General features: G+C 47.1%; 1 protein-coding gene and 1 long non-coding RNA gene across 2 annotated transcripts in view; one reads left to right on the top strand and one right to left on the bottom strand.

Annotated features, from left to right (window-relative positions):
* LOC310668840 (steroidogenic factor 1-like) overlaps positions 1–23,532 on the bottom strand; it is a 62,573-nt gene extending 39,041 nt beyond the window's left edge. Inside the window, exons 1-3 of the mRNA XM_083422183.1 lie at positions 23,370–23,532; positions 11,194–11,335; positions 3,547–4,289 (exon numbers count right to left, since the gene is read on the bottom strand). Coding sequence (XP_083278309.1) covers positions 3,547–4,289; positions 11,194–11,335; positions 23,370–23,474 — 990 coding nt within the window. The 5' untranslated portion in view covers positions 23,475–23,532. The remainder of the gene's footprint in view (positions 1–3,546; positions 4,290–11,193; positions 11,336–23,369) is intronic.
* On the top strand, positions 15,550–15,900 carry LOC310668906. Its single transcript, XR_014506890.1, has 2 exons — positions 15,550–15,751; positions 15,806–15,900. It is a non-coding gene; the product is annotated as an uncharacterized lncRNA (long non-coding RNA).
* Positions 23,533–23,833: the final 301 nt, after the last annotated feature.

A 23,833-nucleotide genomic window follows, 5' to 3' on the forward strand; every position in this document is an offset into this window, starting at 1 on the left:
ATAATTTTAAACGGAAATTGTCCCCCGGATATTCCGGGTGAGTTTACTCATTTGAGCACACTTACAAATAGTGTTCTCGATTATTTTATTGTTTCCAGAGATTTATTCTCAAATTTTTCTTATTTTAAAATAGAAAATGTCCAAATGAGCGACCATCTCCCCTTGAGTGCCAAGCTTTCCCTAGACTGGCAGTCTATCAAGTCTAGACACCCCATATATATGGGAATAAATACTGCAGAACAAGTGAGAGGAATAAAATGGTCAGTAACTCAAGCCCAAAAATATATGGAATTCTTCCAACAAGAGAAAATTCAAACTCATGTTGTTTTAGATTTAGATATGTATGGGCATGAACAAATTATTAATTCATTCTCTTAGCTTATAGAAGATCTTATGTCCTTCTTTACAGTACCAGCCATCCAAGTAAATTGGGCCCATTTTAAGACCGGTGCCCCTTGGTTTAACTTAAAATGCAAACAAGCTAGACGACATCTCTGTGCCATTTACAATGAATATAAATCTTCTGGTTCCTTAGTATTACCTAGGAAATACCAACAAGCAAAAACAGCATATAAGCAAGCCCAGAGAATGGCTAAGCAAGAGTGGCAACAAAATCACTGGCAGGCGCTAATAGTCGCCTCTAATTCAGGTACCTCACGGCAATTTTGGCAATTGGTTAATAGAAGATCAAGGAGATATCCCTTAACAATAATTCCTGCCCCGGTCTGGGAATCCTTTTTAAGGAAATATTTTGCGTCACCAGATTTCAATACCAATGCTCTTGATGATATATTTGACCATCTCCCCATCTGGCCTCCTATTGACCCCGATGAAATCTTGAATTTAATCTCTAAACTTAAAATCGGCAAAGCCCCTGGGCCAGATTTGGTTCCGGCGGAAGCCATAAAACTACATTCCGACTGGTGGGCAAAAATCCTGGCTGTTACTTTCGATGCTATTAATGCAACTGGAAGGGTGCCAAAAATATGGAAGGACGCTATTATAATTCCAATACAGTGGTGCCCCGCAAGACGAATGCCTCGCAAGACGGAAAACCCGCAAGACGAAAGGGTTTTCCGTCTGCAGAGGCGCTTCGCAAGACGAATTTCCCTATGGGCTTGCTTCGCAAGACGAAAAATGACGAAAAAAATCGAATTTTTTTTTTGCTCCAAAACCCCTTATTCTGAATTGCTAAGCTGCTAAAAGCATTTTAGCAGCAAAACTGCTAATCCCCCCCCCCTAAAAAAGCCGTTTTTAGCCCTTTTTTAGCCAATAGCGCTAATAGCGCTACTCCGTCAATGGGCTTGCTTCGCAAGACGAAAAAACCGCAAGACGAAAAGACTCCCGGAACGGATTCTTTTCGTCTTGCGAGGCACCACTGTATATAAAAAAGGCTCCCCAGACGATCCGGAGAATTATAGGAATATTAGTTTACTGTCAATAGTTGGAAAGATATACGCACGTTTTCTGCTGAATAGACTTACCCAATGGGCTGAAGAAAAGAAACTGATAGGCCCCGAGCAAGCAGGATTCAGACCGAACCAGTCAACTACGGACCATGTTTTAGTCTTGCACCATCTAGCCCGGAAATATTCCTCTTCAAACCGAGGCCAACTTTGTGCGGCTTTCATCGACCTTAAGGCTGCATTTGACAGCACCCCCAGAAGGTTACTCTGGGAAAAGTTGGCCCGATGGGGAATTGATAGAAGACTTTTATGGTTAATAATCCAGCTGCATGAGGGGTCGGCTGCTAGGGTGAGAATAACCCCAGCCGGAGATCTCACAAACTCTGTGCCCATCAACAGAGGAGTCCGGCAAGGATGTATTCTAGCTCCTTTTCTTTTCAATTTATTCATTAGTGACATGAGGATACCATTGGCTGAATCTCAGGAAATCACCCATGCCCCCCGCCTCGCAAATTATCGTTGCCCACTATTACTCTATGCTGATGATGCTGTGATTTTATCCTTCTCAAGAATTGGCCTCAGGAGAGCATTAAAATTCTTTGTTTCATATTGTAAAACAAATTCACTCACTATAAATCAATCTAAATCAAAAGTACTAACCTTCTCAAAAAGTCGGAAATCCTATAAGTGGCAATTAGATGGAAAACCTATTGAACAGGTCTATAAATTTCAATACCTGGGAGTTTTTCTCTAATATAATCTGGGTTGGAAGGCCCATATTGCACATATTTTAAACAAGGCCAAGGCCCTATCCTTTGTGCTTTTGCGCTTTTTCTTTTCGGACGGGGCTCTTCATGTTCCATCTGCCCTGAAATTATTCAAAGCTAAAGTAATTGCAACATTGGCATATGCTGTTCCTCTATGGGGGACCGCAGTAAACTTGATGCCCTTGGAGGTAATTCAAAATCAATTTCTAAGACGACTGCTAAAACTTCCTCAGTGCGTCAGTAATGCAGCTATTCGCTTAGAATTAAAACTACATCTTTAGAAAATACTCTTTGGAGGTGCAGCCTTTGTTACTGGTTGTCCTTAAGGCATAGGCTCCCGAATCTGTATTTGATCCAATGCCTCTGGAGAGATAATTTTCCCGTCCTAGGGGCAAAAGAGATCCATTCTAAAGTAGTGACCTATGGATTGTCTCCATCAGAATTATTGGAATTGGACCTAGCCACAGCAAAAAAAACCCTCACTCAAAAACTTGAGGAGATTGACCTACAACAAAACACCATTTTGGGTAGTGGCACTTGCTCACCATTAAATCTTGGCATAGTGCCCTCACAGCAGATACCATCTTATTTGACTTCTTTGTCTGTCGCGGCCCACAGATTTGCCTTTATTAAGGCAAGATTTAACGCCTTTCCTTCCAATGTCTTGAATAATAGATTTTCCAATGGTCGGATCTCAGCGGTGTGTGCATGTGATAATAGATCTATAGAATCTTTCCAACATATACTATTCTGTTGTTCACGACATTCAGTTTCTCGGATCAGATTTTTGTCCCCTTTATTATTGGAAATCTCAGGTGACTCCTTGGAAACACAGCTAATGCATTTATTGCAAGATTCTGATCCGAGTAGGTCCCTTTCTGTTGCCAGATTTCTGATAACAGTATTAGCCTATAAAAGGAAAAATGGATTACTCTATGACTATTGATTATTGATTTTGCCTAAATAATATTGATTTATACTGATAATTTGATATTTTAAGCGATATATTGTTCTTATTTTAATGGAATTTAGAAACCTACGGTCTGAGATGTACTTGATTTTAACGTAATTTAATTTATTAATTTTATCTTGTTATACCTGTGTTGCTGTATGATGTATTGAATATGGGCCTTTGGCCGTAATAAACTATCTGTCTATCTAACCATTGAGCTCTGCATGTGCTCAAAGCAGGCCTTGCTTCAGCCAGCTCCAGCTACAGTTCAACCTTCCTCCTCACCACCCACACCCACCCCCGGGACCAAACAAAGCAACCGCTGGAAACATGTCCAAGTCGGGGAGATGTAGGTCGTGGGAAGCCATTTCCTCTCAGGGTTCATCCCCCGCCCCGCGAAAAGCAACAGCCCCCCCCTCACCTCCAGCTCTTTGAAGAAGATGCAGCTGCGTGCCCACTCCACGATGGCGAAGAGGGTCTGATCTGCCATCTTACACATGAGGCCAAAGGCGCTGAGCTTGTTGTGGAGGCCCTTGCTCTGCTCCTCCTGCAGGCAGGACAGGATGCAGGCCTTGACTTGCGCCTCGTCGGGCTCCTGCTCCAGCAACTTCAGGATCACGTCGGGCATGTCGGCCCCAATGGCTGGGGAGCCGCCGCTGGGGTAGACTTCTGGGTAGGGGTACGGCAGGGCTGCCTCGTTTGGATGCATCACGTAGGGGTCCGGGAACTTGGACTTGATGGCCCGGTTGGCGAAGGGCGGGTAGTGGTAACCCGAGAGCGGCCCGTGACCCGAGGGCACCGGCATGGCCAGCGCGGGCGTCCCGTAGGAGCTGCACTCATAGTCGATGGGCGTCATGGAGGTGGAGCTGCTTATCCCGCTGCCACCGCCACCGCTGCCACTGCTGGAGCTGCTGCTGCTGGGCGGGGGTAGCCCCTTTGCCACCTCAGGCTGGTGGTGTTGGCTCAGGCCGTGCAGCGAGGCCGACAGCCCGCCGGACTCCTCCGCCGCCTGCACCGGGGACACGATGGGCGGCTGGGCCGCCGTCTCCAGTTTGAAGCTGTTGCCGTGGAGCAGCGCCTTCTTCTGCTGTTTCATGGCTCGGTCCTGCTTGTACATGGGCCTGAACCTGTTCCAGCCACCCCGCATGCGGTTGGCACGCACGGCTGGAGGGAGGAGGGAGGGAGGAGAAGAAGGGGCAAAGGGAGAGAAAGCGGGGAAAAGGCGTCAGACAAAATCCGGCCAGGAAGGCCCAGTGTTATGTATTGAAGTTCTCACCCTGGCCAACAGGGGCATTGTGTATATAGTTTACACTCAGGTCCACGTAAGTTAATTTAGGCAGGAAACCCTGGGCTGTTGTTGTTACAATGTTGACAGCCGGCTGCCTATAAAAGCAGGCCGGCTGAGCTGTTTGCTGTTCAGTTCAGTTCCAGCTTACTTATAAAGAACTACTTGGAGAAATCTCTGTGTTGTCTGCTATGTCCACCCACTATTTAATACTGGCGATGGGGATGGGATCAGATGGACATCAGAGCACAGCCACATTTGGACACTCACTGAGCAAAATCACTGAACACAACCCAATTCAGAGCTGACCATACATACTGTGTTCCATCCATCGCCCACCACGTCAGCATCGGAACCATGGCTTCACTCATGCCTCTACTGCCATTTGCCCCAGCCTCTGAATCATGGGACTCCTATCTTGCTCGGTTCGGCTGCTGCCTCCAAGCAAACGGGCTGATGGAAGGGTCAGAGGAGCGTAAGTGGGGCCTATTCCTCAGCCTCTGCGAGCCCGAGGTGTTCGAGACGGCCCGAGTTTTGGTCGTGCCACTAGCAGTCCAGGCAGCGCCATGGGACGTGCTAAAAGAGAAGCTAAAAAACCACTACGCCCCGAAACCATCCAAAATTGCTGTCATAGTGGCATAGTGATTAGTTTACTAGGACCTGGGAGAGACCTGGGTTCAAATCCTCCCACTCGGCCTCGAAGCTCCCTGGGTGTGGCATTAGAGGCCAGCCCATAGAAACCAACTCCTAGGGGTCGAGGTCCCTTTCGCCACCCCCTAATAAAATATTTGGGGGGGACAGTCTCTCCCCCCCCCCCCGGTTGATGGGCATTGCTACTCAAGTGATGTGATGTGTGTGCAGGAAGGGGCTTACCTGCCCTCCCACAATATTTCATACAAGTTTGCCCCCTGGACCAGTCACTGCTTGTCACCCTAGGCCTACCTCACAGGGTTGTCGTTGGGATTAGATTGTGCCACTCTAGACGCTATGTGGATGTCACATTGAGCTTCTCCGAGGAAAAGAGCAGATATAAATGCAAGTAATGAATGAAAAAATAGCATCCATCCAGGGAGTTGTGTTGGAATGTGTGCCCCACCTTCTCTTTCGTTCCCTTTTTCATGCGCCCATTTGCTCCATGCAGAATAATAGATGAACATAAGAACGTGGGGCAGTTGCCTTTTGCCAAGTCAGAGACTCCTGGTCTATAGAGCTCAGAATTGTCTACACTGACTGGCAGCATCTCCTCATGAGTCTTCTCCCAGCCCTGCTTGCTGGAGATGTCCCTGGGGACTAAGCCTGGGACCTTCTGAACTATAGCCCTTCTCCGCCCCTCACGGCGACCCCTGGTGGATAAAGCCACGCGAAGGCCAGTCGCAAGGCATCGAAGGGTATGGGCACTCTGCATGCACTCAAAGGCACTGCAATGGTATTGCTAGAGAGTGTTGCGATGGGATTCAGTCGGGAAGGGAGAACCCTGTACCTCTGCCACCTTAAGCTCCTTGGAGAACGAGGTGGGATATAAATGCAAACAAAGAAATATTTTGGACTACAACTCCCATCAACCACCATCAGCTGGGGCTGATGGGAATTGTAGCTCAGAAACCTCCAGGATGAGGCCCTAGGTTTCATCACACCTGCTCTGCCAAGGCACAGAACAGAAGAATCTTGCCGACACTGGTGGGGGTTCTAGCTAAGGGTCCATCTAACCCACCGGTATTGTCTGCTGTGCTGGCAGCAGCTCTCCGGCCAAGGGTCCTTTTAAGGGGGGGGGGTGCCAGGGATTGAACCTGGAGCCTTTGGCATGCAAAGTGGGGGCACTTCACCACCGAGCAGATCTCCCCCCCCCCCCATGGCGCCTGCTATCAGAGGGGTTCCAGCCAGCCAGGTTCTGCACAATGGGCATGCCCAATGGACTCCAGTGAGTCGGGACCGTGGCCGAGACACTCGGTACTGCTCAGGATAGGAGGCTATTTCCTTGGAATGGTAGAAAAAGCTGAGCACCTGCCGGAATAAATGTCCAGACTGCTGGGATTTAAACAAAAAACAAATCTTAATATTATTTTTATTCCTTTCCCCTGGGATCTTTGGAAAGGGAAGTGTCTGCTAGGGTTAGAACTTTTTTTACAACCTCATGTTCCTGTAGCTTAGTTAGATGAACTTTTGCCTAAAAACAAAGGAATGAACTGTCATTTCCAAACCTTTTGAAAAAAGGTCACCCTGAAATCAATACATCATTTTTTGTATATGTAACTGTATAATGTATTATGCATAGCATGTATACAGGAAAATTTTCTAATACATGTACAATGTTTTATACATGGTTCATCACTTCTATTGCTGAGAATAAATTGAGGATCTTGTGTGACATTGTAATGATTATGATTATGATTATATTTATACCCTGCCCATCCAGCTGGGTTTCTCCAACCACAATTGTATATTGCCACAGAAAGAAATCTTAAAAATTAAGAAGTTTAGTTGTTTGCCCAAAAATCTTTCCCTATAGACCAATATTTGGATTCTTCTTCGCCACAGTTTTAGGAAGTTCCAGGCAGCTGTAAAAGTTATAAACAGTTCCATGAAGTTTTTAAAAGTGCTGATAGTTATGAGTAGTAACTTTACATATACAGTGTTTCCAACTTTTCATTTCAGGGCAACCTTTTTCCATAACTGAGAATAATTAGTCCCTTTTTCAGTGTTTTTAAGCAAAAGTGCATCCCATTATGATACAGGAAATTAGTATACCCCTAGTGCCCAAACAAACACACAGACACGCCTTCTTGGCACTGCCTGCTTTCATCCACATGCCTTGGGATATGTGTAAAGGGTGCTTCTGAGCATGTACAAAGTATCTCCCGCACACATACACAAAAACCCTATCTCCACTGGCTTATCACACAGCTCACCCATAAGCATGTCTGAGTCTGTATGTGCAACTGGAGATGGTGAAGGGACAATCACCCTTAACAAAATTTGAAAATTACAATGGGTAGAGCAGGGAAAGGATTAGATTTTAATTATACTCTATATTGCTTAATGTAGGTTATCAATGGATCTATGGAACCCCTCAAAAAGATATGGGAACTATATATTTGCACACAAATATGGGGATATTTTGGGGGAAGGACGGGAATAAAATTTGGGAATCACAGTTCTTAAAATCTGCTTCCAGATTTCTTTGGGAAAACTCCTTGAAATTATTTCACAGATGGTATTGCACTCCTTTGCAAATGTCAAAAGTATTTCCTTCTTTATCACCTACTAGTTGGAGGGACTGCAATAAACTTTGTACATATTATCATTTACTGTAATTTGGTGCAAGATTTTTGGAATTTATTCTTGACATGAATGATAAATATTGCTAAAGAAACTATTGTTTGTTGCCCAAAATTAATGTTACTGAATATTTTTGATGATACAAATGTAAATATATTGTCAAAAGAATTGGTCTTATATATGACCTTGGCAGCATGAATAAGACAGTTTGCGCATATAATGCCAACTGTGGCTCAACTGGCTGCCACTTCGTTTTCAGGCCCAATTCAGTGCTGGTTTTGACCTATAAAGCCTTAAATGGCTCAGGAGCACCACTCCTCAAGGACCGCTTCTATCCATAAGCTCTGAGGCCCTTTTTCATGCGGCCCCTCCACGAGAGATCCAGAGGGCGGCAAGATGAGAAGCGGCCTTTCCTGTGGTGGCTCCCCACTTGTGGGATACTCTCCCCATGGGGGGCTAGCCTGGTGCCATCTCTACATATCTTTAAGTGCCAGGCAAAAACATTCCTCTTCAGCCAGGCCTTTGGCTAATTTTATTATGTTTTTAGATATGCTGTAAGCCACCCAAAGTGGCTGGGGAAACCAAACCAGATGGGTGGGGTATAATTATCATCATCATCATCATCATCTGTGGCCTTTTAAACTGTGGGGGGACATATTTTTTTTAAATTGTTACTAAGGGATGTATTTTTTGTGATTTTATATTGTACACTGCCCTGTGATCCTCGGATGAAGGGCAGTCTAGAAATGTAATTAATTAATTAATTAATTAATTATTAATAATAATAATTGCAACTCAGTGGAACACAGCCCAAAATCTTACACTGGACACTTTGTACCACACACTCTGGAATACAGTCTTAATGGAGAGAAGCACACATATCTGAGATTTTGAAGACGAGTAGAACCTCCGGACACTTTATATGATTTGGCATTCCTTTATGACATAGGCAACAGAACCATCATTTTCAAGACAACCCTCATCGCAAGCCTGGCAACTATGGAACTAGCCTTAATGATCTGATAAAATTGGTAGTCTTTACTTGGGCTTTGTTGGGAGGAAGCCAAAGGGTCGTCTAGCCCAACCCCCGCAGTGCAGGAATCACAACTACGGAACTCCTGACAGGTGGCTCTCCAACCTCTGCTTCAAAGCCTCCGAGGAAGGAGAGACCATCACCTCCCGCGGGAGACCCTTTGTCAGAAATTTCTTCCTGATGCTGAGTCTGAATGAATCTCCTTTCTGGTCGCTTGAAACCATGGGTTCGGGTCCTACCCTCCGGAGCAGGAGAAAACAAGCATGGTCCATTTTCCATGCGACAGCCCTTTATGTATTTGAAGATGGCTCTCATACGATCTCTCTGTGTGTTTATTTTTATCTTGTTTTTATTATTTGAAACCCCAATTGGTTCCCGGAGACACGTGTCCTTCCAGACCTAGACTGCTATGCTGTGGAGCAGCCTCCCGCGGGACCAGCGCCCAGCCTCGCCTCCTCCTTTCCACCCCATGGAGGAATTTGCTTTCGCTTTATGTCGTTCAAAGCCGCCGCCCCATCCTGCTCTCCAGCTGCCACGCCGCTGCAAGCTACAGGCAGCCCTCAGCTCTCCAAGGCAGGAAGGTCCCCACGAACAAGACAGCAACCCGCAGCGGCAGCGGCAGCGGAAACAGAGCTGGAAAGTCGGGTTTTAAACTGGGAGTACCAGCAAATAGTGTGCATTGAATCGGTACTGCGGCTTTTTAATTGCTAGACTCTAAATGGGAAATATACCAATCTTCAGCTCACTCAGTGGAAACAGAGCTGGAAAGTCGGGTTTTAAAAGCAATATAAAAATAAATGCGGGTTTTTTTCAGGACTTCTCCAGCAAAGCGCACCGAGCATCTGGAATTGGGCCTGGGCAATGAGATGTGGGGAGGGACTCCTGTCAAATTTAATTATCGCCCTATTGCTAGCCCTTTCTCAAAGAGTCAGCATTATGACGCGGGTGGGGGAGCGGGCACGAAACGCTCTTTGGACATAAGAGCGTCAGAAGAGGCTGCACAGGCATTTTGCCTCAAGAACATAAGAGGAGCCCAAGCCGGGGGGGGGGGGGGGGATCCAGCCCCGCATCCTGTTCTCACAGTGGCCACCCAGATACCCCCATGGGAAGCATGCAAGCAGGATCTGAGCACGCCTGAAAGCATTGCTGCCATTGATAGCCTTATCATCCTTGTCAGGGAACTGCCATCGGAGCGGGAGGCGGAGAGGAGGCTCCCGGACGATGGAGGAGAGGGTCCTAGTAGGAGGAGGGACAGCCCATCCGCTGGGGAAGGTAATCAGCGTAACACCAGTGGAGAAGGGAAGGAGATAGAGGAATCGGAGAGGTGGCTCCAGGACTCTTCGCAGGAGACCAGCGGAGAGGGCACGAGTGCTCCTTTGCCCACACCCACCTTGCGCAGAAAGCTTTCGCGCAGGCAACGGGGGAGGAGACTGGGCGTCAAACAGCTTTTATGTTGGAAGCGGTTTAAGAAACGCCCACTGACGGATTCTGCCAGCGACTGAGGCAGCCACGGAATAGAGGCTGTCCTGACAGAAAGGGTTCAACCATGCAACCTAGCCATGAGTAAAGGCAACTTACGCACAAGCAATCCCTAGAACCATTACAATCCTGCATGAATTCATCCAATCCTCTTTTAAAGCCTTCCAGGTTGGTTACCATCACTGGCTCCTGAGGAACCACAAGAATACTGTCATCATTATCCGACTTTCCCAATGATAACGGCCTTAGGGGGCCTCCACTCAATTGGAACACTGAATTAATAGTAATAAGGATATTGTGGCTTGCAACTAAGCTTGACAGCATACACAGAAAAAGCACTCAGCTCCTTTACATTTTACGTGGTCTCACTTCCAAGAGTCCTTGCAGGGTAAGGTCCCTGCCCTTCTTCTAGAGACCCACACGGGACACATGGAAACCCAGCAGAAGGAGAAGTGGGGGATTACTAGGGGACGGGGTGGGTAGAGGGGAAAGAGGCTAAAGATATAAAGGAAGCAGATCTAGAACATCTCAAAAAGTCTCTTTTAAACCACCTGGCACTGTTGTTTGGGTGGACGCTGTGTGTGGAGGCGCGCTCTTTTCAAAAACGCACGTCCTGGCCAGGGAAGGTTTTGCATTCTAGGCAAGAAATGCATGTATACCTATATGTTTTGCTTCCCCGCCCCCTCAGAGGTAGAAAAGCAACGGGGGTTAAGAGGGGGAACGAGGAAGAAAATGGCTGGTAGGAGTCAAGTCACCAGTCCTTCCACCCACTCCCGCCCACGTCAAGTCTCACGTCCCCACATCTTGTTTGGGTTGGAGCAGAAGCCCTCCTGGCCGTGGTTAGCTCAGAGGCAGCAGCATCTAGGACATAGGCTGGATGTCAGGATCCCTCCCCCACCCACTTGGCAGAAGGCACTTTCCCGTCAGCACCTACCTTCTGTGTTGCAAAGACTCACCCCCTCCCGCCCGCCCAAGACTATGCCAACTGGAGTCACCTTCGAGTTTCATGCCCACCACAAGGCACTTCTGGAACCGGCAATAGGGACACCTCTTGCGTTGTGTCTTGTCGATCTTGCAATTCTGGCTCTCCATACACGTGTAGTGCTTGTTATTCTGCACCGTTCTCTTGAAGAAGCCCTGAGGATAAGAAGAAGAAGAAGAAGAAGAAGAAGAAGAAGAAGAAGAAGAAGAGGAGGAGTTGTTTGGATTTGATATCCCGCTTTATCACAATCTCCTTTTCCCATCCTCCCCCACAACAAACACTCTGTGAGGTGAGTGGGGCTGAGAGACTTCAGAGAAGTGTGACTAGTCCAAGGTCACTCAGCAGCTGTATGTGGAGGAGCGGGGAAGTGAACCGGGTTCACCAGATTATGAGTCCACCGTTCTTAACATCTTAACACCACATCTTAATAAAATGTGTGGGGAAAGTGTGAGAAGTTCAAGGAGTCTGGAAGTGCAAAGAATTCCCCAGAAACGGGGATCACAGGTGGGTCCCACACTCCTCGCCTTGAAGACCCCACCCTGCCCAAAGCAGCTGTCACTTGGGAGGAGAATTCAAAAATGCTCTCTGAGTATGCCCAGTGGAACTGTTTACGGGATCACCTCTCCTGGTATGCCCCGCAGAGGTCCTTAAGGTCCATGAATAATCATAGTTTAGAGGTCCTGGGTGTGGGATGTGAAACACAAGAAGACTTCCGGGTTGGCGCTTCTGGTAATGGCGGATTTCCTCCGTCTCGGAGGAATCCGCTCTTTGGAAATTAGGGTCTGACCGCCACGGCGAGGCGGAGACCCGCTAAAAACCACGGGCGTAAGAAGCCCGGGGACTTGGGATTCGGCAGGTACCTTTTGCGCCTCCCCTACTCGCGGGGAGACCCGGTTTCGGGGCTCCGGAGCGACGTGGGGTGAATGGCGCGGTACATCGAATCAACTGCTATTTTCAAGGAGTGAAGCCGCATTGCTGTTGCCAGAAAGCCCCGACTTTTCCTGTGGACATTTGGACTGTAAGTAAATATTCTTAAGTAAACAGAAAATTGGATTACCAAATATTTAAATTCGGCATTTGAACGTGAAGGTCTAAACAGGAAGTCCGCCTTCCGTTTTGTAAAAAGATCAAAGCAAAGACGTCACAAGCTAAAGCCTGGGAAAAGTACTCTGTAAAGTACTAAACTTTCACCATTTAAGATATTGAATACCCCCTTGGAAGCAGGGGAAAAGGGGGGAACCTTTTGTGGACGATTTAAACCTTCAGGAGAGTGAAGGAGACGAGTTAATTTACCACTGTCTCGAGCCTGGGATCGGGCTGTCAAAAAGTTTTATGATCTGAAAAAACTGACGGGGAATGGAATATATCCTGATGGACGGTTGAACTGAGATATGTACTTTTTTGCATTGCTCTTGTGTTATTTAAAAAGAAGAAAGGCTGAATAGTAATTTTGTTACTGGATTTTGATTTGGAATAACAAAAAATAGAAACTGTTGCCTATAGAGGGAGCTTCTGAAACTTTTGCAACTGTTATAACTGTGAAGTGGAACTTTCCACTAAGAAACAAAAGCTGAGAAATAAGCGACCTTTGAAAGTCTTTAGATAAGAATGGAAAAGCAAGAAGCTCTAGTGAACGCGCTTGACAAAATAAGTGCTCTGTTGGAGCAACTACAGGAAAAGACGGACTTGGCGATAAAGAAATTGGACATTTGTGGACAAAGTGTTTCTGAATTGGAACAAAGCGTATCTGACTTGGAACGGAAAGTGAGTAATTCTACAGGAACTGATCGGGATGTGATTCAGGAACCAACTTTGAAATGGCAAGTTTTGGAGAAGAAGATGGAACAAATTATTTTTGCTCCTCAAGAAGAAATTCAAGTGGAGGCCCTGGCCCTACTGAATCAAATTGATGGACATAAGTTGAATTCTGAGGTGATGGAGTTTGAGAGTCAGAATTGGAGAGACAGTGCCCCGCTTGGACTGAATAAGGCAAGATGGGTAGATTTTCTGTTGGAGGGAGGCACTCTGGGAAAGACGGGAAAAGTGGAGCTCTTTAACCTTAAAGGGCCTGTGGAGTATGCCTTGGAACATCTCTTGGATTATAATTTTGAATATGGAGCAAACATGCTGAGATGGGATAAAGGAGCTCCTGAGAAGAAAGCCCTTTGGGACTTAATCTTTGGCATGGAAAGAAACTTGCAGGCAGGGCAGGGAGAAGAGTTAAGAGCCTCGGACACAAGAGCACCAGGTTGATGAACTATAATAATAATAAATAATAAATTTTATTTATATCCCGCCCTCCCCAGCCGAAGCCGGGCTCAGGGCAGCTAACAACAATTAAATAATCAAACAATCAAATAATCAAACATTCTAAAAACATTCCATTATAAAAATTAATTAAAATCAAATTAATGGCAACCGTTAAGCAAAATTCTGTGCAGGTTGCCAGAGGAGGGAGTCAGGCTGGGCCCTGACCAAAGGCCTGGTGGAACAACTCTGTCTTGCAGGCTCTGCGGAAAGATGTCAGGTCCCGCAGGGCCCTAGTCTCTTGTGACAGAGCGTTCCACCAGATTGGAGCCGCAGCCGAGAAAGCCCTGGCTCTAGTTGAGGCCAGCCTAACCTCTCTGAGGCCTGGAACCTAAAGGATGTTTTTATTTGACAAGCGTAGGTTTCTCTGTGGGGCATACCAGGAGAGGCGGTCCCGTAGGTACGAGGGTCCTAGGCCATATAGGGCTTTAAAGGTTAAAACCAGCACCTTAAACCTGATCCTGTACTCCACCGGGAGCCAGTGCAGCTGGTATAGTACCGGATGAATGTGATCTCGCAGCGAAGACCCCATAAGGAGTCTCGCCGCGGCATTCTGCACCCGCTGGAGTTTCTGGGTCAGTCTCAAGGGCAGCCCCACGTAGAGCGAGTTACAATAATCCAGTCTGGAGGTGACCGTCGCGTGGATCACAGTGGCTAGGTCAGGGCGAGAGAGATAAGGGGCCAACTGCTTAGCTTGGTGGAGATGAAAAAATACCGCCTTTGTTATAGCTGCAATCTGCGCCTCCATGGAGAGGGAGGTATCGAAGATTACACCCAAACTCTTAACGGACGACGCTGGCACTAATTGCACCCCAGCAAGAGATGGGAGTTGCCCCCCCAATCCCATATCGTCCCGTCCCAGCCAGAGGACCTCTGTCTTCCAAGGATTTAACTTCAACCGGCTCCCACGTAACCATCCAGCCACAGCTTCCAAACATCTGGTCAGTGTGTCTGGGGCCGAGTCAGGATGGCCATCCATCAACAGATAGAGTTGGGTGTCATCTGCATACTGATGGCAACCCAGCCCAAAACTCCGGACAAGCTGAGCGAGGGGGCGCATAAAGATGTTAAAAAGCATCGGGGAGAGTATTGCACCCTGAGGCACTCCACACACCAAGGAGTGGCGCAATGACAATTCCCCCCCTAGCGCCACCCTCTGTCCCCGACCAGAGAGAAACGAGAGCAGCCATTGAAGGACTGTGCCCTGGATCCCCACGTCGGCAAGGCGGTGGTCCAGGAGTTCGTGATCGACCATGTCAAAGGCTGCTGACAGATCTAAAAGAAACAGCAGCCCCGACCCGCCTCGATCCAGCTGCCTGCGGAGATCATCTGTTAGGGCAACCAGAGCCGTCTCAGTCCCATGACCAGCGCGGAAGCCGGACTGGAATGGATCCAGAGCCGATGTTTCATCCAGAAACCTACCAACCTATATTGAATTGATAGAAAAGACTGACAAAATCCGACACCAGGGAGAAGAGACGGTGGAAGAAGATTGGAAAATTTTTAAAACATTATTTAGTATAATATTGTATAATTAAGGAATGTTGGGAGATGGTGGAATGAATTTATATGACTTTAGTTGAAATATGATAAGGACTTAAGATTTTAGGATTTAAGGGTTTAAGATTTAAGGTTCTTTTTCTCTCTCCATTTATTAGAGTAAAGTATAGATAATTTTTAAGATGTTGATGGGAAGATAAGATTAAAATTGGATTAAGATAATTAAATGATAGTAAGCAGTGAAAGATGGAAAGAATTTGCTGACTTAATTATTAACTAGAATACAAAAAAGGGAGGTGGGAGGAGGTCGAGGAAATTGTCATTGAAGGATAGAATTGTGAAAAATGGAAGGGTTTTTAAATTTTTTCTTTGCTCTTTCTCTGGTGGGGTGGAGGGGTTGTTCTATGTATTTTTTAATTTTTTTAATTTTTACTTTTCTCCTTTTTATTGTATGTTTTCTTCTTTTTCCTTCTTCTGTAATTATTAAACTTCTAATAAATATAATTTTTTAAAAAAGAAAGAAACACAAGAGCAGTCAAGTACAACATTCCTAGAGTGAACATGTTTACACATGGGGAGGGATGTTTGTCCAGCCACCAGGTAAACTTCCTGTTTCCTTCTGGGCTGGGACAGACTTCCTCTGCATATGACTAGAGGTGGGTGTGGCCTCACCTGTGCAGGTAATGACAAAAGCACAGGGCAGGGCAGCCATCTCTCTCTCTTTCACCACATGCATCGAAGACACAACATCTACTAAGCCAAAGGTGCCCTCTTGGCTTCCCAAGAGAGGACAAAGGGACTGTCTTCTTAAGAGATAGATTCCAAGTGTATGTTACTTCATTAAGCTAAGTCTGCCTTCTGGGATCTGATTGTGAACAGAATGTGAGTAAACTCTTTTTATACTTTTGTAAAAGACTGTGTCGTCTCTTCTATTTTATGAGGGAATAATATTATTATAGAGGCTTTAGTGAGCCTGAGCAAACGCTGCCGTTGCAAACTTAAAATAAAGAGGAATGTGTTACTCTGCTGAAATTGGGGAACAAGTTGGATAAGGATATAATCAGACAATATATCCTCTCCTGCATCCCTGAACATTCCCACACTGGGCCCTAAGGAAGTCAGATTATCCTCCACCAGGGCCTTCTCAGTGATGGCTCCGACCTGGTGGAATGTTCTGTCCCATGAGACCAGGGCCCTGCAGGATTTAATTCCTTCCGCAGGGCCTGTAAAACAGAGCTATTCCACCTGGCTCTCAATTTGAACTTAGCCTAATCTTTTATTCCCCTTCCTTCCCTCCCCCACCTGAGGCCCTTCTTCGTTTGCCCCCTCCACTGGAGACCCGGAGAGCTGCAGTAGGAGAACGGGCCTTTTCAGTGGTGGCTCCCCGCTTGCTGAATGCTCTCCCCAGGGAGGCTCAGCTGTCGCCTCCAATACATATCTGTGGCGCCTGGCGAAAATGTTTTACTTCAGCCAGGCATTCAGCCAATTAACATTCTGTGTCCTTTTAAATGTGTTTAGATAGCTAGCTCTGCTCCTTGTCTCAAAACCCAGTTCCCTCTGGCGCTCTTTGGGACACAAGGGGGGCAACTGGGAAAGCGGCAGGGTGGAATCGGGAGACCTGAATATGTGTGAGAGTGTATCCCACTACACATGTACCAAAGCATTATGATCATCAACTCTGCTCTGGGAAGGGTGACTGTAACCATTTTTGCATCCTTTATCACAGGTATCTGAAGGACTGTTCAAGGAACAGCAACACTGCAAAGGGGAGACCAACCTGGCCCCATCCGTGGGCCAGTCAGGAAGCAACTGCTCCAAAATTCTATCTCTCTCTTCTTTAGCATGAAGGGTGATCAAACAGTCTCTTAGTCTATTCTTCTCTTTTTACCCTCCTCTTCCACGTCTAAGGGCCCTCAGAATTCTAAACTCTCCTTGAGCCAAGTCCAAGTCCCAAAATTCAGCAAATTCCTGTATGGGAAAGTCTATCAAACTTTCCCCCTCCAATTCAAGTAGGGCTCCAATCCTCAGATTCATCTGTTTTTCTTTAAGTTCACTCTTAGCAAATGTCACCTTATGTTCATCAAGATGCCTCTGCAGGGCTGGGGCTCTCTTTCTCTCCAATTGTACTACTTCGGATTCATCAGCAACAGCTTCCTCCTTGACTTCCTCCGCAGTTTGCCGTATCAAAGTAGATTCCTGTATCAATTTCTAGATGGTTTCTGTATTAGCATTCACCTTTTGTCCCAGACTATTTATACTTTCTGTATTTAAGTCAATTTTAATAGTTGTAGCATCAACTTTCGCATTTATCACGTCTGTTTTTCTGTTTAGCTGTACCAATGAGTCATTTATCTTATTTAATACAACCGCTAAGACTTCTTCTGTCGACATTCCTCTTGGTTTTGATTGTACTAATGGAAAGGCAACAACAGGAGAAGCGGAAAGGCCTGATGTTGAGCCTCTCCTGGGCCTTAATGTTTTTTCAGCAGTTGACTGATCTGTTTTTTCCTTTCCATTTGCCATAACACTTAAAAGATTCAAGGTCAGTCCCAGAGTCTCACAATTTTTTATCTTACAGCTGGAAATTCCCTTAGCCCAGCTCTTGCAAAACAACCAGTTTCAAAGACTTCCACAAGAGGGAAGCATTTTCTTTTTATATTAGTCAATAATGTCTTCTTTTAAACAAAGTTCAAACAATCCAAAGTTAGTTTCAGTTTTCAGTTACTTTTACTCCTTTTTAGAAGCAGCCAAAGACAGTAGAAACAATGTATCTCTCTTACTTAGGTAGCTGTCAAAGAACGTTTTAAGCGCTGTCAATACGCATTCCAAAAGACGTCAGTCCTGCTAGCAGCCCGTTTCCAGGATCAGAGCGGCGGTATTTTAACTCTCCTCACTCTCTCCTGCAGGCTTACTCAGTCCACAGCTTCCCCCCCTCTTCTCCTGCCTCCAAGGGGGATTTAATATTCTTTACCGGTGGAAATTTATTCTTTTACAAAGGGCTTTCCAAGACTTCAGCTTGCAGCCTCATTGCTTCAGTCTATTTACAAAAGGGGGAGGCGGACTTCCTGTGTTAAAACCTCCCCATTTCGATGCCAAATTAAGTTAAACTTTTAGAAATCCAATTCTCCCGCTTCAGCTCTACTCACGGGTAATTACTTTGAAGTCAAATTGTCCACAATAAAAAGTCAGTGCTTTCCGGCAACAGCTGTGCGGCTTCGCTCCGTGGAAGAAGCAGACGATTCGAAGCACTGCGCCACTCACCCCACGTCGCTCCGGATCCCCAAAACCGGGTTTCCCCGTGAGTAGGGGAGGCACAAAAGGTGCCCGCCGAATCCCACATTCACAGGCTTCTCCCGCCTGTGATTTTTTACGGGTCTCCACCTTCGCCGTGGCGGCCAGACCCAGATTTCCACGAGGCAAATTCCTCCCGATCAGAGGAATTCCGCCATTACCTCTGCCTTCCTCCTTGTTTATTTCTTTTGTGCCATGTCTCTCTGGTGGTGAGTCTGTGGGCATAGACTGTTTTTGTCTTTACAGCTGATAGATACTTTGGGGCCCTTTGTAAGATGATAGTGATACTATTAGTAATCATAAATCCATTTAATTTCCCTCTGATTTCACAGTTAACGTTCTCTCTGTCTTTCAATCATTTTATTTGTGTGCTGCCTTTCCAAAGTTAACACCATATTCAAGGCAGCTTACAACATGTAAAAAACCCCACACAACTACAAACATTCCAAAGTAGTCATAAACAATAAACAACAACAACAACAATCTCTAAACAATACCACAACCCAAGAGTCATGTCCCTATATGCATCTGATGAAGAAGCTTATACCATGTTAATTTTTTTGGTCTTAGCAGTTCAGGAAAATGGAAATCTGCTTCATACCTAGTCAGAACTTTGGTTCACTTGACTCAACACTGCCTGTATGGACTGGCAGCAGAGCTCACGGGCAGGGGTCATTCCCAGCGCTACTTAGAAAAGCTGGAGATCGAACATGTGGCTTTTAAAATAAAATAATAGTTTCCACGTTTGGATGTTTGCTTATTATAAAGTACCTGTTGTAAATTATCACAGTTTGGAACTACATGCAGAAGACCACACATCGCACCAGGAGTGAAATCATATCATATCATATCATATCATATCATATCATATCATATCATATCATATCATATCCACATGAGGCAGCTCGGAAATGGAAGAGGGAGACGTTTGAGCAAAGCAGGGATGGAGCAACAGTGAGAGGAGGAGGGAAATGTGGCACAACCAGGGAGAGTTTCAGGGCTGAACAGGGACAATAACCGGAGCACCCTGGACCCAAGCACTTGATAGCAAAGGGTACAACTCCCATCACCCCTAACCAGTCCGGTGGCCATGCTGACTGGGGCAGAGGAGAATTGAGAAGCCAGGGACCCCTTTGGGGACCACAGCTCCAATATAATTAGCATCTAATCAAGCTGTCCCATTCTGGCCCCCACCATCGCCACCTCCCTGACTCCTATCAAGGAGGGGCGACAAGCACCCAAAACTCTGAGGTCCAGCTCCGAGGGCCTTCTGGCAGTTCCCTCACTGCGAGAAGCGAAGCTACAGGGAACCAGGCAGAGGGCCTTCTCGGTAGTGGCGTCTGCCCTGTGGAACACCCTCCCATCAGGAAATCAGTAATTATATAACATTTAGGAAACATCTGAAGGCAACCCTGTATAGGGAAGCTCTATAAGGTGTAATGTTTTACTGTGTTTTACTATATATATATATATATATATATATATATATACTGAAAGGCACGCAATCCAATTAAATGGGCGGGGTAAAAATAATTTTTTCTTATTATTATTCCAATTCCATCACATCACATCACCATCACCACCTCCACATAAGGAGAAGAATCACATTAAAGGTAAAGGTACCCCTGCCCGTACGGGCCAGTCGTGTCCGACTCTAGGGTTGTGCGCCCATCTCACTTAAGAGGCCCGGGCCAGCGCTGTCCGGAGACACTTCCGGGTCACGTGGCCAGCGTGACGAAGCTGCTCTGGCAAGCCAGCACCAGCGCAGCACACGGAAACGCCATTTACCTTCCCGCTATAAAGCGGTACCTATTTATCTACTTGCCCTTAGTAGTGCTTTCGAACTGCTAGGTGGGCAGGAGCTGGGACTGAAAGACGGGAGCTCACCCCGCCGCGGGGATTCGAACCGCTGACCATGCGATCGGCAAGCCCTAGGCACATAGGTTTTACCCACAGCACCACCTTATATTGTGATTATTTTAAATAAAGCACATTTCCGCAAGTCATTTTGTCTTGTGAACTTCTGCACGCCGCCGATGACGTCACAACCTCAGGCAATTAAATAAAAAGATCTTCAACTCAGAACAGGGTGGGCGGCTCAGCTCCAGGGATGAATCCCCAGAAGAGGTGGCCTCACCCTGGGGAAAGGGAGCCTCAAGAGTGCGCCTCTTCTCAGAATGCAAGATGGGCACGGTTCCTCAGTTGGCTCCACTGCCCAGGCCCCCTCGCTTCAGCCCCGGCACCTGTCTGCAGATACCCCATGCCCTGTCATATTCTGCCTCCTGGAATCTAACCTTCAGCCAGGATGTTAAACTGCAAGAACCACGGGGGGGGGGGGGGAGCAGTGCCGGCTTACCACACAATTGTTAATTCTGAATTTCAGATTGTTGTAAGCCGCCCTGGGACCTACTGGTGAAGAGTGAGCAATACATTTAATATTTCTAATTATAATTCTGAAGTGTAAGTGAAGGAATACACTTTTTCCAGCGAGAGACTGAGACAGGGTGGCAGATGTTTCTTAAGACTAGAGTTTCTCACAGGACCTAAGTGGCAACCCACCCACCCCCGCAAGGCGCTTAGGGCATTATCAGTCCCCCAGGGAAAGTGCATCTCCCTTTCGCTGGTGGTGAGGGTGGGGGCGGCCGGGCCTTCAAGCTGGAGCTGCCGATCCCCCCCCCCCCACACACACACACATGATGAGGGGCACCTCCGGACGTTTGAAGAGACTCCATGGAGCTTGCCCTTCCTTTGTGGGAGCCTCACGACAAATGTGACAAACATACCCCAGACACATCCTGGTAAACTGAGGCTTCCGTCTTTGGGCCTCTCCCTCCCCACCTTCCTTGATCCTACCATTAAGGTGGGAATCTCAAAAGCACCGTCTCAAAACAAGCAAGCAAGCAAGCAAGCAAAAACACCTTTAGAGACAGCAAGGGAGGATGGGGGAACTGGAAAGAAACTAAACCGAACTGAACGAAGAAAAACAGAATAATGTCTTCCCTCACCCGGCAAATAAATAAATCCACAAAGCAGAAAAATGACCAAGAACAGACATTTTTATTACTATTATTATTATTATTATTAATAATAATAATACCCCGCCCATCTGGCTGAGTTTCCCCCAATGGAGTGTTAAAAACAATACAGCATTAAATATTAAAAACTTCCCTAAACAGGGCTGCCTTCAGATGTCTTTTAAAAATAAGATAGCTGCTTATTTCCTTGACATCTGATGGGAGGGCGTTCCACAGGGCGGGCGCCACTACCGAGAAGGCCCCCTGCCTGGTTCCCTGTTAACCTCACTTTAAAGGGATGCCCTTGCTGAGTGTCATCATTTGGTGGGGGGGGTGGTGGAAGGCAATATTCGCTTCACCCCCCCCCCCCAATTTCTCCCTAACCCTTCTCGCACCCACCGCTTGCAAAGCGGCCCTTCCCAGCAGGGGGCCCCGCCGAGCACCGTCCTCTGGCGGCCTCCGGAGACCCTGTTTGGCGCAAACCCGTTCCTGGAGAGAAGGACGGAGCGGGCCAGCCGGGTCTGGTCCTGAGCACCACTAGGCCTTTTGCACAGAAGGGCCGAGTGCAGCGCTCCGGGGCTCCATTTGGTTCACCCCCTCGACTCCAGGGAAAGAGGCGCGCAGGGTCCTCGGGCGTCTTTCGCGCAGCCATATATTTTCCCCGCGCCTAAAAATCTACAAGACACTTTCTTGGAAAATAATTGCCATCACATCCACACCCCGACGTGCACATCGGGTTCCCCAAAAGACGAATCTCCTTCATTGAATCACCTTTTGAGTACTCCAGACCGGGATGCATTTTCCCGGACACATTTCCTGATCGAATCGCCCGCAAACCAGTCGATTTCGTTTATTCCGGAAGCATTTTATTCATTCTCAGATAAGATTTCCAAAGAATTCCTACCGCGCATTTTTCGAAAAGAGTTTTAGGGACGAAAAGGCCGCGCAGGGGGAGCATTTGCCCTCCGGCCCCCACCCCCTCCCCGGAACAGACTTAGGGAACCTATCGCTCCTGAATGGGAGTGACATCAAATCGGCGCTACATGCGATTTTGGGCGCCGGATCACGGACTCCTTAAAACTCGCCATCCGTAAAATCGGGGTTCGAAGAGAAGTGATAAACATTCGCAGTCCTCCTGTGGCCTCTAAAATATCACAAATGATCGAAAACAAAAACCCCAAAGGAACTGAGGCCGTATTGTGGGTTCTACAATGCGAGCGTTGTGGGGCTGCGCTACAGAGATGGGCCCGAGAAAATTAAGATGAGTGACGGCTTCTACAGGTCGAAATATGTACCGGGATTTTCAACAGAATATGGGAAAGCTTCTGGGGTTAATGAAATACTGTTCTGAAGCGCTGGGCAATCCAGAGTTCGATGTGGATGGCTTGGTGCTTAAGAAAAATATATTTAACAATAATTTTGGAGCTATTTTAATCAATATAATGATTTGCATTTATGTTGCTAATATTAGTAGCATGGCTTAATTTTAATGATTATTTTTAATAATACTGAAGCAGTTATCACTATTTCATATAACCATGAAGCAGTGATAGCGATAATAATTCAAATTTTGTTTGCATCCTAATTATTTCCTTTTCAATCCTGTACTCACCGTTTTGCCCTGCAAATATTTGTAAACCCCATCCCTAGCCGAGAGATGAACCTCTTTTAAATACGCACGTCCAGCGTCATGTATTAAAATGCGCCACCATAATTTTCTGCACTGACGGTTTTGCTCTGGGGTGTTTTAGGGCGCTGCAGTTAAAGAAGCCCAGGGCGATAGCCAATTTTCAATGCGGCATTTATTATGATAATCCCATCCGGGGGTCATTATTCAGTCGGCGGGTGGAGCGGAGTTCGTTGGGGAAGGGGGAGCCCGCAATTTTTTAAAAGAAGGGCATCCGACCCCACAAGCCCACGCTGCTGCCCGGAAACATTTTTGGGGGTCCAAATTTGGGGATCCCTGATCTCAAACCTCTTCCCTCTCTCCTTCCTAAGAAGAAGACCACTAAGTCCCTTTCTCGGCTGCGGAAGGCAGTCCCGAGCGGGTCGCTGTCCCTCGACGGCCGGCCCTTACCTTGCAACTCTCGCAGGTGAGCAGTCCGTAATGGTAACCGGATACCTTGTCCTCGCAGACTGGACAAAGCTCGTCCAGATCATCGTCGTAGGAGCAATCCATCATCTCCTCTGAAAGTAGGAGAGCCGGGCAGCGTCTGAGCCTTAATCGGCGGTGATGGTGGCGGCGGGTCCGGGACCTATGGGCGGACTGGCAGCAGCACCGACCGACCGATGGGCAGGGGAGGGCAGCCGCCTTTATAACTGGGCGGGGAGGCTGCGCTAGCCCAGTCTTTTCCACCGCCTCTTGAGGTGGGGGGGGGGATGGGGGTGGGCGGGAGTAAGAAGCGCCCAGCCGAGGAAGGAGGGCGTTGGGGAGTGGAGAGTTAGGGCTCCATTATACCCATGGGGTGGGGCGTCGGGAGTCAGAACCTCCACCCACCCGATGGGGGCAGTGCTCCCCCCCCCCCACCGCGGCCTTTTGAG

Source organism: Podarcis tiliguerta (assembly GCF_965153285.1).
Source record: "Podarcis tiliguerta genome assembly, chromosome: W".
In the NCBI taxonomy this organism is placed as follows: domain Eukaryota; kingdom Metazoa; phylum Chordata; class Lepidosauria; order Squamata; family Lacertidae; genus Podarcis; species Podarcis tiliguerta.